The sequence below is a fragment of the Salmo trutta genome, chromosome 33, assembly GCF_901001165.1.
Source record: "Salmo trutta chromosome 33, fSalTru1.1, whole genome shotgun sequence".
Taxonomy (NCBI): Eukaryota; Metazoa; Chordata; class Actinopteri; order Salmoniformes; family Salmonidae; genus Salmo; species Salmo trutta.
The window spans coordinates 20,886,723-20,902,695 of NC_042989.1; the positions used below are offsets into that span (position 1 = coordinate 20,886,723).

Below are 15,973 nucleotides of genomic sequence, written 5' to 3' on the forward strand. Positions count from 1 at the left end.
GCAAAGGGTGGCTACTTTGAAGAATCTAAAATCAAAAATATATTTTGATTTGTTTAAAATGTTTTTGGTTACTAAATTATTTCATATGTGTTATTTCATAGTTTTGATGTCTTCACTATCATTCTACAATGTAGAAAATTGTACAATAAAGAAAAACTGTTGAATGAGTAGGTGTGTCCAAACTTTTGACTGTTACTGTAACTCACATTGTTCAACAGTGCATTCTGATGTCCCTCTATTACACGGTCAGTGATGCCTCTCTCCACAGAGAAAGACAGGAAACAGAAAACTCATTATTCATGCAAAATGGATTTATTCTGACAGGATATACAGTGCACAATAAACACAGTTTTCCTTGTCTAGAGTCTATTAAGGGATGGCAGTTGATTCTCCTGGACTGGACTGGCGAACAGTTTGATGAATAATCATGAAAGTACGCCTTCTTGGTTTTGCATTTCCGACACAATGACAGGTTCATTATAACTCACTGTGGCATGAAAATCAATACGGCCCAAAACACCATCTGCACAAGAAGTATTTACAGAGAACAGCTACAAATATGGATGGGGCCTCCATGATCATAATGAAGATCAGTGAAGGTGGTTAGCTCTGGAATTTAGGTAGTACTGTATCATCACATCTACTTCACTAGCTTTCATCTCATTCATGTAGAGGAGCAGAACAGTCATTGTGGGACAGTAGTTCTTCTTTCCTTTAGGGGTTTTCCCTCATTATTTTGTGATCCTCAAACATCCTTACCAGGTAGATAGACCTAGAGAAAAGTGGCTGTCTCTCCCCCTGGTCCTTCTTCTCCTCCTCTTTCCTCTCTGCTGCTCCACAACCAAAACATCCAGACAGAGCCACATGTAGACTGGTGCTTCAGGGTTGCCATAGCAGGGAAGATTTCCCAAGCACTCTCCCCTGTGGCCCTGGTCCTGCTCCTATAAGTGTCCCCTAGTCTTGGACAGGTAGGCTACAAGGGCCACCACCACCCCCACGTACATCCCTGCCCCAATGGTGATGGAGAGAGCAGCGAGGAACAGGGCTCTTCTGGAGCTACTGCCTGCCCTAGAGAAGTCTCCCTTAGCCATGGCCTTGCTAGTCTGAGACAAAGGAGAGACAAATTAGTCATGATTACATATGACTGAGAAAAATTTGAGTAGGTGTAAATTCACTGTAGGGAGAGAAAACAATGAATTGTTCCCGGGGAGCCATTAGTTGCTATGGCAATTATGTCACTACCGTTTTGACAGTGACTAATGTGTTGTTTAGATGTTTTTGGATCCCTCTGAAAAAGACTGGCCCATAACCCATTTGTCCCTTTGAATACTTTATTAGGGTCATTTTGCAATGTAATTGTCTTTGCAATTAGTTTGAGAGATGTTGCGATCCACTGAGATAAATTATAGTTGGATTAACGGGCAGGGAGGGGCCCTGCTGCATTCAGAACCTGCTCACTAAATTGCTGCTATTTATAGATAGACCTGGGGTTCAATATAATCACAATGTCACAATGGCGATACAGTCCCAGGGGAAGCAGATCATGTCTATTCATTATCTACTGAAAAATACATGTAGCTAGATAGTATCTGCTAGACAGTCATGTGGGCAATGTATTGCTAACATAAAATAACATGTGTTAATGAGGTTTTTGATTGACTCAATTAAAATAAAATAAAACACTGCATATGTGGCACAGTCAACCTTTAGTTTTAACTGTACACAGTTTACATTTCTCTCTCAGTGGTATTGCTGCTTGTGTTCACAAGAGTAAAAGGGGACCCAACCTATGCAGTTTACGCAGTCAATGGTCTGCAATAATTTGTAGAGGGCGATGGGTGTGGAAAATGGGCTGTGTTAGCACTTAAGAGAGAGAGAGCACTTGTGCCTACTGACCTTGCAGAGAGTGCTGGGGGTAATTAGCATTAATAACAGGGTAGTAGCTATAAAGGGGTGAAGTGGGGCCTGGGTCCTGGACTCACCCTCTGGGAGAAGTAGAAGGCAGCGATCCCTAGGGGCCAGAAGCAGCAGAGCATGGAGAAGATGGCCAGGCCCAGGTGGTCCCGAGGGGGCAACATGATGAAGTTGTCCTCACTCTCAGTGTCACTGGAGCTGTCGCTCTGGAAAGGAGAAAAGGAGAGAGGGGGGACCGGACAAGACTGGTATGTGAGCTACTCGTGTCATATTCTACTGCCACAATTTGATGCATTCTCAGTATAGTTTGTGCTGTGAGTAAGCGTGTCCCACCAATAGGGGCACATCACTTTTATTTATAAAACAATAATCAGCAAGGTTATAGGATCAGATTAGAGAACATTGTTCCATGGACCTGAATCCGACTTCGCACTATAGAGATAGTGTCAATAATGTGTGAGCACACACCTTGCTGTTACCGTTACTGTAACGCCTAACAGTTTGACATTAGATTACAAAAACCACCAGGCATATCTGCCCTTGTTCTGCTTACACGCAGGACATGATGGGCTCAGCCAGGCAGAGAGGATTTGTATTTCTGTCAACACCCATGAGCGGCATGACAGATAACACTGGATTAACAGATTGTTTCATCACCACCAGATGACAGGAGAAACAGGAAGAACACATTGGCATTTATGTGCTAAATTGCCTCCTTTTCTCCACACGCACCCCACCACCCCTTGTCATTTTGCCCGTCTTGCTTGAAAGGCTGTGAATGTTCTGAGGGCCAGTGTGGTCTCTTCCCATACTGTACCTTGATTTTCCTCAGAGGCCCCTGGGTAGCTGAGGGGCTAATGAATAGGAAAGTCAGACGCTGCTATGGGCACTCTCGGGGACAAAAGTGAATAGCAAAACACGAGGAGCCACATCACTGGGATGACCTTTAAGAAGAGATGGCCTCACCTTTGCAGTTCTCCCAGAGCGGGAGATGCTGTTTGTTTAAATGAATGTCCCTCCATCAGGATAGGATTCATTTGTTAGTCTTGTTAATAACAGGGATCAAACAAACCTGTGGGACTGAGGGAGGATAGAAAATGGAAATGGATGTTCAGGGCCGAAAATAAACGAGCCAATTTAAAGAGGACGAGAGGAGAGAGGAAGAGGCATAGAGAGTGTGTAGACAAAGTGGACATAGCATCAAAACCCTCATCTCACCCTCTCACCCATTGGCAAACATGATAGAGAGAGGGATAAGCATTTTGAAGTGTCCTTGCATTGTGCATGAAATGCTACAAGTACTGTGCTTGTAGAGAGAAAGTGACAGAGGGCCTAAAATGTATTACATAATACATTTCATATGTAGCTACAGAAGCTATGACAATTATGTTTGAAGTTACACACAGAGACCCACATGCATAACCAATGATCATGAGACTTTGTCCCACAATTGGCCTCTGAAATGATCTATTTCATTCCTGGTGTACACCTGAAGCACCAGGTGAGATTCTCCATATCCAAGCACATTTCTAATGGATTCCCATGCTCCTGTGGATAGATTTGTAGACTGGGGCCTAGATTCAACTGTGTACTGGGAAAAGGCTGGCCCGGGGTCCGTATGTGGCCCGCGACCTGATTCAACACAGCCTGCGGAATAATGCTCAGATCACATAAAGAATTTGTGATAATAAAGTTTTGAAAAACGTATTTGTTTTTAAAATTAAAAGCCCAATGAATACTCGCCTTTGTGTAATGATTTAACTCCCACCGCTTGTGGGCCATTTATTTTGAAGGCACGTATAAATAACACCTGCACGAGGACAGACAGTGACTGACAGGCTGACACACATGACACAGTTACAAATAGTAGCTAGCTAGAAATTGCGCAAAATTTCGTTTTTCAAAGATTTCAAAGAAAAGGAAAGTAGACAATGAATGTAGGGTGTTCCAGCAAGAGTGGACATCAAAATGGTTATTTATTGAGGTATCAGGGAAAGCTGTGTGCTTAGTATACAAAGAGAGCATCGCTGTCTTGAAAGACTACAACTTGTCCCGACACTTCCAGACAAAGCATGCAGAGAAATATAGGAATGTGTCTTCCGAGCAGAGGGCAAGTGCATCAAAAGAGTTGCTTTCTCAGTTGCAAAAGCAGCAAGGACTTTTCACAAAACTGCATTCACCAAAGACGGAATGGCGAGAGCTAGCTATGCACTGTCCCACAAAATTGCTAAACATAGCAAGCCATTCGCTGAGGGCGAATTCATGATAATTTTTTTTTATTGACTGCAGCAATACTTTGTCCCGACAAGAAAGAGCTGTTTGAAAATGTTTCCCTGTCAATACAAACAGTGACACGGAGTGTTGAGGACATCACAGAGAATATTGAACAACAGTTGAAAGACAAGGTAAAGGATTTCACCTATTTCTCCTTGGCCCTGGATGAGAGCAGTGATGCACGTGACACGACACGGTTGTTGATATTCTTACGAGGCATAACCCCAGACCTTGACATTACAGAGGAGCTTGCTTCAGTGCAGTCAATGAAGAGCACAACCACAGGGAACTATTTATTGGAGGAGATTAATAAGTGTGTGGCAAAGCTGGGAGTTTTGAAAGTTATCCAGTGTGACCACTGATGGGTGCCCAAACTTGACAGGAAAAAACGTTGGCCTTTTGAAAAGGATACAAGATCAAATAGCTGAGCTGAACCCAGATCAGAAAATTATTTTCCTGCATTGAATTATTCATCAGGAGGTGCTCTGTAAATGTGTTCTGAAAATGAGCCATGTTGTGGATACAGTCACTCAAGTGGTAAACTTCATGAGAACAAAATCTTTTGTCTCACTTTTGGAAGAGACAGAGTCGGGTCATGCAGATCTCCCCTACCACACAAACGTGAGATAGCTGATTTTGGGGCTGCTTTTGGGGAAGGTGCTTAAAAGGGTGTGGGACCTGAAGTTGGAGATTGCTGAGTTTCTGCAAATGAAAGGAAAATATGTGGATTTCCCTCAAATGCAAGATAAAGAATGGTTGGCTGATTTTGCCTTCACCATGAACATCATGGCCTTCATGAATGAACTGAATTCCAAACTACAAGGGAAGGGCCTTTTTGCACATCAGATGTACATCCTTGTCAAAGCCTTCAAAGGAAAATTACTTCTCCTGACCAATCAAGTAGAAGCCAACAATCTCACCCACCTTCCGACACCACTAGTCTGTTCCCTATCAGATGACCTACGGGAGAAGTATACATAGCTGCTGCGTGCTTTGAACGGGGAGTTTTCTTGTCGTTTTGAGGATTTCAAAGTGTTGGAAAACGACATGCTGTTGGTTTCCTCTCCTTTCACCTTCAATGTGGATAACGCTCCCACTGACCTGCAACTTGAGCTTATCAATCTTCAGTCTGATGCAGTGATCTCTCGATGAACAAAACTTTCCAAAGATTAGGAGTCAGGCTCAGAAGATGTTTGTACTGTTTGGGTCAACTTATGTATTTGAATAGACATTTTCAGTGATGAAATATAACAAGTCAAGGCACAGATCATCTCTTACTGACTCTCACCTCTCAGCAATCCTGCTCATAGTGACGTCAGAAACTATACCTGACTTCACTGCTCTAGTCAATGCTCATCAGAGACTTCACTCCTCACACTGATTGAGTAGTTTAAATGTAATGTTGAGCTCCCTCTCTTTCTTGTGTTTTTGTGCATACCCATTAACAAGAGTTCTGTCCGTGGTGCTGAATGCACAGTGTACTTTTCTCTCCGTGTAGTTCAGTGCATGTTTAATAATGAAAATAGCTACCAAAAGGAGAACAAAGATGTGGTTTATTTCTTTGCATGTTAAAAAAGTAAAATAAATAGCATATCTGGATGTGATTTACAGTAGATATTTCTGTCAACACAGTCAAACACATGATCTATAATCCTGTAATATGATTCTGGCCCGCAATGGCAGAAATATATTCTAATGTGGCACTCCATGGAAAATAATTGCCCAGGCCTGGTCTAAACTCTAGAACCTAACCCGCTTACATATGGAAATAAAAGATGACTGGTCATTGGTCAGAATAATCAGATCAGATTGTGATGTCATGATCTGGGCCAAAAACTCCATCAGGCTGAAATTCCAGGATTTCTTTTCAAACGATTCTTATACAAAAAGGCCATTATCATAACTTACACAATTTGGAAAATCACATTTTTTACAGCACTGCCCCTTTAGACTAAATAATGAGAATTTCTATCAGCCTAATCGAGGGATAGATTACATCTCTCATTCCAGTGTTCAAACTTGTAAACAAGGCTGCAAGGGATTTCTATTAATGCGACTCTGTGCAGCCAATAGCACTGACAGAGATGGTCGCCTCACTTCGAGTCCTTAGGAAACTATGAAGTATTTCGTTTTTTATGTATTATTTCTTACATTGTTACCCCAGGAAATCGTAAGCCTTATTACATACAGCCGGGAAGAACTATTGGATATAAGAACAACGTCAACTTACCAACATTACGACCAGGAATACGACTTTCCCGAAGCGGATCCTCTGTTTGGACCACTCCCAGGACAATGGATCTAATCCCAGAATCTGACCCAAAACAATGATGCCGCCGAAGCGGCAGACGGAATGGCAGACGGAGCGGCCTCCTGGTCAAGCTCCGTAGACGTGCACATCGCCCACCGCTCCAGAGTATACTACTCGTCAATGTCCAATCTCTTGACAACAAGGTAGATGAAATTCGAGCAAGGGTTCCAGAGAGACATCAGAGATTGTAACATTCTCTCTTTCACAGAAACATGGCTCTCTCGGGATTTTTGGAATCGGTACAGCCACCGGGCTTCTCCATAACATCGCGCCAACAGAGATAAACACCTCTCTGAGAAGAGGAAAGGCGGGGGTGTATGCTTTACATTTAACGACTCTTGGTGTAATCATAACAACAGACAGGAACTCAAGTCCTTCTGCTCACCTGACCTAGAATTCCTTACATTCAAATGCCGGCCATATTACCTCCCAAGAGAATTCTCATCAGTTATCGTCACAGCTGTGTACATTCCCCCTCAAGCAGACACCAAGACGGCCCTCAAGGAACTTCACTGGGCTCTATGTAAACTGGAAACCATGTATCCTGAGGCTGCATTAATTGTAGTTGGGGGTTTTAACAAATCAAATTTGAGAACAAGGCTACCTAAATTCTATCAGTATATTGATTGCACTACTCACAGGGGTAATACACTTGATCACAGCTACTCTAACTTCCACGATGCATACAAAGCCCTCCCCCACCCTCCCTTTGCCAAATCCGACCATGACGCCATCTTGCTCCTACCGTCTTATAGGCAGAAACTCAAACAGGATATACCAGTGACTAGAACCATTCACCGCTGGTCTGACCAATCGGAATCCACGCTACAAGATTGTTTTGATCCAGTCAGCCTCAGATAACAACATCTATCTATATGCTGACACGGTGAGTGAGTTTATAAAGAAGTACATTGGAGGTGTACCCACTGTGACTATTAAAACCTACCCTAACCGTGAACCACCGCATTTAACCATGGAAAGAGGTCTGGGAATATGGCTGAATATAAACAGTGTAGTTATTCCCTCCGCAAGGCAATCAAACAAGTGAAATGCCTGTACAGGGACAAGTCGCAATTCAACGGCTCAGACACGAGACGTATGTGGCAGGGTCTACAGGAAATCACGGACTACAAAAAGAAAACCAGCCACGTCACGTTTCCAGACAAACTAAACACCTTCTTTGCCCGCTTTGAGGATAATACAGTGCCACCATTGCAGTCCGCTAACAAGGACTGCGCCCCCCCCTCCCCTTCTCCATTGCCGACGTGAGTAAAACATTTAAACGTGTTAACCCTCGCAAGGCGGCTGGCCCAAACGGCATCCCAAGCCGCGTCCTCAGAGCATGCACAGATCAGCTGGCTCGTGTGTTTATGGACATATTCAATCGCTCCCTAGTCCAGTCTGTTGTCCCCACATGCTTCAAGATGGCCACCATTCTTCCTGTACCCAAGAAGGCAAAAATATTTCAACTAAATGACTACTGCCCCGTAGCACTCACTTCTGTCATCATTAAGTGTTTTGAGAGACTAGTCAAGGGTCATATCCCCTCCACCTTACCGGCCACCTTAGACCCACTTCAGTTTACATACCGCCCCAACATGTCCACAGACAATGCAATCGCCATCACTACACACTGCCCTATCCCATCTGGACAAGAGGAATACCTAAGTAAGAATACTGTTCATTGACTACAGCTCAGCATTCAACACCATAGTACCCTCCAAGCTCATCACCAAGCTGGAGGCCCTGGGTCTCAACCCTGCTCTGTGCAATTGGGTCCTGGACCTTCTGACGGGCCGCCCCCAGGTGGTGAAGGTAGGAAACAACATCTCCACTTCGCTGACCCACAGCACTGGGGCCCATAAGGGTGCGTGCTCAGCCCCCTCCTGTATTCCCTGTTCACCCATGACTGCGTGGCCATGCATGCCCCCAACTCAATCATCAAGTTTGCAGACGACACAACAGTAGTAGGCTTGATTACCAACAACAATGAGACAGCCTACAGGGAGGAGGTGAGGGCACTCGGAGTGTGGTGTCAAGAAAACAACCACTCACTCAACATCAACAAAACAAAGGAGATGATCGTGAACTTCAGGAAGCAGCAGAGGGAGCACCCCCCCTATCCATATTGAAAGGACAGCAGTGGAGAAGGTGGAAAGTTTTAAGTTCCTCGGCATACACATCACAGAAAAACTGAAATGGTCCACCCACACAGACAGTGTCCTCAGGAGGCTGAAGAAATTTGGCTTGTCAGCCAAAACCCTGACAAACTTTTACAGATGCTCAATTGAGAGCATCCTGTCAGGCTGTATCACAGCCTGGTATGGCAACTGCACCGCCCTCAACCACAAGTCTCTCCAGAGGGTGGTGCAGTCCGCACAACGCATCACCGGGGGAAAACTACCTGCTCTCCATGACACCTACAGCACCCGATGTCACAGGAAGGCCAAAAAGATAATCAAGGACGACAACCACCCGAGCCACTGCCTGTTCACACCTCTACCATCCAGAAGGCAAGGTCAGTACAGGTGCATCAAAGCTGAGACCGATAGACTGAAAAACAGCTTCTATCTCAAGGCCATCAGACTGCTAAATAGCAATCACTAACTCAGAGAGGCTGCTGCCTACATTGATGGCCACTGGCCACTTTAATAAATGGATCACTTGTCACTTTAAACAATGCCACTTTAAATAATGCCATTTTAATAATGTTTACATATCTTACATTACTCATATCATATGTATATACTGTATTTTATACGATCTATTGCACCTTTCCTATGCCGCTCGGCCATCGCTCATCCATATATTTAGAAGTACATATTCTCATTCACCCCTTTAGATTTATGTGTATTAGGTAGATGTTGGGAAATTGCTAGATTACTTGTAAGATATTACTGCCCTGTCGGAACTAGAAGTACAAGCATTTCACTACACTCGCATTAACATCTGCTAACCATGTGTATGTGACCAATAAAATGTGTATTTTATTTTATTTGGGAGCCGCTTGTGGATTTGACAGCTCTAACTCAGTTCCACCTCCAACACCGCCAAAACAACTGCTTTGCAGGTGTCAGCTTATCCGGATCTGATACAATCTAACCCCTAGGTGTGGGCAAACTGACAGACACTGGTGCATTACACTAACATCCAATCTGAGTGTCAGTCAGTCAGTCAGTCAGTCAGTGAGCCAGCCAGCCAGTAGTGGCAAGCTGAGCTACCAGTGCATTTTGAGGCCAGTGTAATTGATGAGACTCTGCCACTGCCCTGGTCTGTTAATTATCCTCAGGCTGCTCTACCAGAAGGCTTGTTAATGACGGCAGGGCACACAGAGACGGCTGTGGCCCGTGTCACTAGGGACTGGCATCATCCACCCACACCTAGGCCTTAATCTCATTTTGCCCCCAACACAGCAGCAATGTCCTGATTCCCCATCAAACTAAAGTGTTGGCATTTTGGAAAACGTTGCTTTCTGCAATTGTGGGGGCTGTTTTGTTAGACTTCAGTGTGGCTTTTAACATTATTGATCATAGTCTGCTGCTGGAAAAACATGTTATGGCTTTACAGATTTACCTGTCAAACAGAACACAGAGGGTGTTCTTTCATGGAAGCCTCTCTAACATAATCCAGGTATAACCAGGAATTCCCCAGGGCAGCTCTCTAGGCCCCTTACTTTTTTCAATCTTTACTAATGACATGCCACTGGCTTTGAGTAAACAAATACACATCAGCTACTACAGCGACTGAATTGACTACAACACTTAACAAAGAGCTGCAGTTAGTTTCAGAGTGGGTGGCAAGGAATAAGTTAGTTCTAAATAATTTCTAAAACTAAAAGCATTGTATTTGGGACAAATGATTCACTAAACCCTAAACCTCAACTAAATCTTGTAATAAATAACATGGTTTTTGGTGACTAAATTGCTTGGAGTAACCCTGGCTTGTAAACTGTCATGGTTAAAATATGTTGATACAACAGTAGCTAACATGGGGAGAAGTCTGTCCATAATAAAGTGTTGCTCTACCTTCTTAACAGCACTATCAACAAGGCAGGTCGTACAGGCCCTAGTTTTGTCGCAACTGGACCAGTCGTGTGGTTAGGTGCCACAAAAAGGGACGTAGGAAAATTGCAATTGGCTCAGAACAGGGCAGCACGGCTGGCCCTTGGATGTACACAGAGAGATAACATTAATAATATGCATGCCACACACACGCACAGACACAATAACATACGCACTATACACACACGTACACATGGATTTTGTATTGTAGATATGTGGTAGTGGTGGAGTAGGGACCTGAGGACACACAGTGTGTAATGAAATCTGTAAATGTATTGTAATGTTTTTAAATGTGTATAACTGCCTTAATTGTGCTGGACCCCAGGAAGAGTAGCTGCTGCGATTGGCAGCAGCTAATGGGGATCCATAATAAAGACAAATACAAATATAAAACATTGCCAGAGAGTTTACCAAAACAAAATAATTGAGATGGGTGCCATTGAGGCCATGGTCCAGTCACGTGTTATCGTTTGTAATAGTTAAATCCATCATATCTCTGTATTCCTACTGAGAACCATGTCTTGTATGTATACAGATGCAGGGTTTCCAGAATCATTTTTGATGAACACAAACACGTGTAGAATAACTAATAGCAGATATTGGCTTTGACATGTAAGAACAATCATCAGGCTCTTTCCCTCTTGTCTTAGTGTGCTGAGAGCATGTTCACTTTAAAAGCCTTCTACAGAGCTCTGATCTCCACCTGGCTGCCACACTCACTCCATCTCCAATTCCTGGAACTACATTTACCAACACACAGTGTGCCACACACACGCGCACACACACGCACACACATGCGTGTATACACACACACACACACACACAACTGCTTCGAACAGAGGGTAAACCAAGAGAAGCAGCTGCCGAAGAAAAGTCTTAAAGTTTGTCATGGGAAATTTTTATTGTATGTGTCCACATAACTGAGTATGTGACTAACCTTGTGAAACTATGTCAATCTGTCCTATTATAATCTCCTGTTCTTGGGAGTATCATCCTGCGTCCTTGTATAGATAAAGTAACAGGAAACTATAAAGATATACGCTTATCACCCAATGACTCGGAATTCAGACTGTCTACAGTGCTCTATGTAAATCTGTTACTCTCTGAGCTCAGAAATAAAGAATCTTGGTTTGATTTGGACTACAGCAGATCCTTATTTTCTATATCCACCACAAGTTAAAATGACTAAATGGTGAGCCTATCATTAGCTGATATATTGGTGACTAAACAAAATGTGCTCCAGTTATTTCATGGAAAACATTGATTTTGCATAAAGGACTCAGGGGTGAAAGATGTGTGAAACCCCAATGAATGCTCAATCATACAACTTACATCTGAAAAATTTGCCGAAGTGCTTGAATAAAAAAAAAAAAGAAGATGAATTTGTTCTGTGAATCGACCTGGAATAAGTGATCTGCTGGGTGACCTGTGTCGGGGCCATGTTTCAGCCCAGTCTCCACTTAATAATACTTTCAAAGCACTGCATTCTGGCATTAATGAACTGCTTGTGACAGGAGCTGGACCGATGGTAAGACCAGTTAGGGATCACTCCCCTGCTGCCAACTCACAGCACTGGGTATTTCACAACCCTACTGCATGAAATTAGATGTAGCCACTTTTCTAAAGAAGTTGTTCTCCCACTGTCACCATTTTAATTTGCAGTGGTTAATCACAGTTTTGTCCTAATATAACAAAAGGCCTGGAGTGATATGATCAAAGATGAACAGGGAGATTTGCCAACAATTACGGAACAGAAAAACTACCGCTCTATTGGATTTGGAAGTGCTTTAAAATACATCAAATTTTCCATTTAGTGAACAGACGGTTAGATGAAACAAATAGGCATGAATCATGCTGGCAGCTTTAACAGCCTATTAGCAAGAGGTAGGGAGCTTTGTTAATTAACATGAACAGTATTGAGTGCCCTGACCGATTATTCTGTTAATATACATCCCTGATAGCTTTCTGCAACTAATAAAATACACACCATTTGAGGTAACCTTGTTATTTTCTATGTCCAAGTGCTCTCCACTAATGAAAGAGCCTTTAGATTTGAACAATGCTCAATGTTATGCCTGTATGAGCATCATCACATCCCAAATCCAAAGTTCTAGCTGGTCACTTATAGTTGGTTGCCCTCTGTGTGAACTCTCACCTCATACTCATGTCCCTCCTCCTCCACCTCATAGGAGACCGTTTGGATCTTCACATCCTTCTGTCCTAGTAGTTTGTCCTGAGGGTCCTCTATGGGGACTCCCTCCACTCCCACCACACTGTCCTTGTTCTCTGTGAAGGTGGTCTCAGAGCTCTCACTCTTAGAGTCCTTGCTCTGGAGGCTGACATTGTCCTTGTACAGGATTAAGTTGGGCCTATAGAAGGCCTCCACTGCCAGGTGCAGAGAGGTGGCATCCAGAAACTGCTGGGCCTTAGTCTTGCCGTTGCTCCCTGTGACGAAGTAGCCAATGATGTTCTCCTGGCACTGGTGGTTCGGGTAGTCGCCCTGGTAAGCCTGGTAGTCGTTGTGGACCATGTGTCTGCTGCTGGTCTTATCTAGGAGCGGGTTCTGCAGCTCACTCAGATTCTCCATGGTGGGGGACAGAGAGGGACTTCAGGGAGATCAGAGTGGATAGACCGCAAGCGTTGATAACAGGCTGGGAGCTAGAAAGGACAAGACAGGTATGGTTATGGAAAGTGGGATGAGGTATGATATGTGATGACATTCAATTGTATGAAACTCTCACTGATGCATTTACAATAGAACCAGCTAAATGCGTCTATATAGGGTGTTGATCAGAAGAAGCTGATGCAGCACACTTGTAGATTGGAGACATGGTTTAAGAGCTGGGAATATTCTTCACACAGTATTACACCTCACATGGTGTGAACCACCAAATTACCATCTGTCACTGTTGCACATTTCATGCCCCTGAATTCATATAAAAACGGTGGTAAAAAGTCCCCCATCATTTTCCCTCCCTCCATACCAACAAGTGAGATGAAGACAGATGTTGGAGGATTTTTTAATGCATACTGATCATAGTGCTAAGATACCCTCTATGAACTAGTCATCGCTGCATCGTTGGAGTACCCCGTTCTAGAAGTGGGGGAAAGCCTCTCATAGGTCATGAACAAGCTCCAGTTATGTTGACTGTAGAGACACTTGACTTTTAAAAAGCTAAACAAAGCATGAAAGGAAATAGCATAGGTATTTTCACGGTAAGTGTATTCTCAAGATGCTATTTCAATAATGTCAGTAACAGCATCAGGGGAGCGTGTCGCCAGGGTAACATGTCCTCCTGTGAGCTAGTTTGTTGTTTTAAGCAGTATGATTCACGCGCTCTGAAATGCTGGGAAAACTCACCACTATTCCCTCTCTCACTATCAGACAGGGAAATTAGCATAAATAGAACTAGTAGCCAACGAAAGCGTATCAGCTCAGTCCCAGAGGAGGTCAATGAGAAGACCTTCTTGTGCAGCTAATTAATCTTTCCACCCAAGCCTACTCACTGAGGCTCTGATGAGAGGAGAACATATAAGCTTAATTTTCTCTCATACATCTCAGGCAATGGAAAAACCCAGTAAGCCTATATCCCGTATCCTATAGCATAATCAATGCACCTTATATGTCTTATATGGAATATGGCATTAAGATGGCTATGTCAGATTAGTCATCATGTAGCTGTTTCTGTGTGGAAGAAGAAGGCTTGGTGGGACGGAATTCTGAATATTAATTTATCCTTCATTCTTGGAAATGTTTTGGGGGATTCATTCACCCAGGAGCAATATCACAGAACATGTACATTAAGGAGCTTATCTAAGGGCTGGAGCAGTAATGTTATTTCAGCCTGGACCTTTGACTCTATGAAAAATCATGTCCATTTGGGAAGATTCCCACAGCACGCAGTGCTTCTCTGCATGTCAAGGCAAAGCATCAATTAGGATTTGTGTTTTTTCAGTGTACTGCCTTCTCTTTAGAATTACAAAGTGATTCTCATATGCCTTTGAGGATGCATCTCTGTTGCTTTTCAGAAAAGAGGAATTTTCCCTTCACAGTACATTACACAACAAAGAGCATATTTTATGTCCACTAATAATTCATCAGACAGACAGTGACATGCACTTATGTTTATATGAGTCTCTGGTTGGAGAGCTCAGTTTAGTAAGCGTGAAGAGGGCTCATGAGCTGCTCTCTCTCTCGTTGATTAATGTGAGTAGAATACATTTTTGAGAGGTGACAACAATGATCTGAAATGACAAATCATTTCTAACAGTCTTTTACAGTGCTTAGTCCAATTTGGAATACAACTATGGCTAATTGAATGCCCAATTCTGAAATGTCACACATTCATTCCTATTCCACACATTCATCAATCGCAGTCTGTCTCTATAAATACCTTATTACATTAATTATTCATATCTAATGGAATTGAAAATGCATGACAGTATGTAATGCAATTAATTCAAGGCAATTCAAGGTATCAATTAGTCCATCGATCTTACCTATTGTACAAGATCCTGCCACGGACTGCCTCAATAGCATTCCCCTTTTACTGTTGTCCAGGAGTCGATGGAAAGGGAATGGGGTTCAAAATCATACCCCGGCACCTCTGTAGTTCACATAAAATTGGAGACATTTATAAAAGACAACGAGGACCAATGTGCTGGTAACTTTCAGTCTCTGCTGGAGCATGCACTGACGAACCGCGCTCTCTGAGCTGACAAGACAGACCGCTGCGTATTGGAGAGGTGTTGATTACGCACACTCACCACATAGTTTCACTTCCTCAATAACTCTCTAAATAACTATCAATAATAGCTATAGCTCACATAAAGTACGTTGAATATATGTTTTCCATCCACTGCGATAGGCTACAAAGTCGGTTGTAGCCTAGTCTACTGAGTTTGCTTGGTCGTAAAATCACCCCTGCTCATCTGTGTTTCAGTGCGCGGTGCCGGTGATGATGCCTCCAGCCGCAAGCATCATCGTATGGACAGATACTCGTCTTGATGTCCTACACTAGTATCGACTGACACAGACTTCCATGTTCCTTTTTTTCAGCGGGTGACTGAGTATAACTGTAGTATCAGTAGCCTACTCGTTTTACTTATAACTTCCTTGTACTCTTTTTATTTTTTAGGCATAAGCTCCCCCATACTTTTTTTTGGAGCATCCTGCATTTTTACACAATCCAATATGCCGCCTCTATTTAGAACAAAAAGTAAGCAAAAATGCCCACAGTAATCAAGCAAGGTAAGAGATCATTATTACATATGTTTAAGCGATTAAAACCTCTTTGGGATAGTGTGCAGTATTTTCACTTCCAGATGAAAAGCGTGCCCAAAGTAAACTGCCTGCTACTCAGGCCCAGAAGCTAGGATATGCATATAATTGGTAGATCTGGATAGAAAATAC

General features: G+C 43.1%; 1 protein-coding gene across 1 annotated transcript; it reads right to left on the reverse strand.

Annotated features, from left to right (window-relative positions):
* Positions 1–293: 293 nt before the first annotated feature.
* LOC115172631 (synapse differentiation-inducing gene protein 1-like) lies at positions 294–15,652 on the reverse strand. The gene is made up of 4 exons (XM_029730263.1): positions 15,061–15,652; positions 12,716–13,218; positions 1,983–2,120; positions 294–1,103 (listed from the first exon to the last, which is right to left on the reverse strand). The coding sequence occupies exons 2-4, from the start codon at positions 13,145–13,147 to the stop codon at positions 942–944; spliced, it is 732 nt and encodes a 243-aa protein (XP_029586123.1). The 5' UTR covers positions 13,148–13,218; positions 15,061–15,652; the 3' UTR covers positions 294–941.
* Between the last annotated feature and the right edge of the window lie 321 nt (positions 15,653–15,973).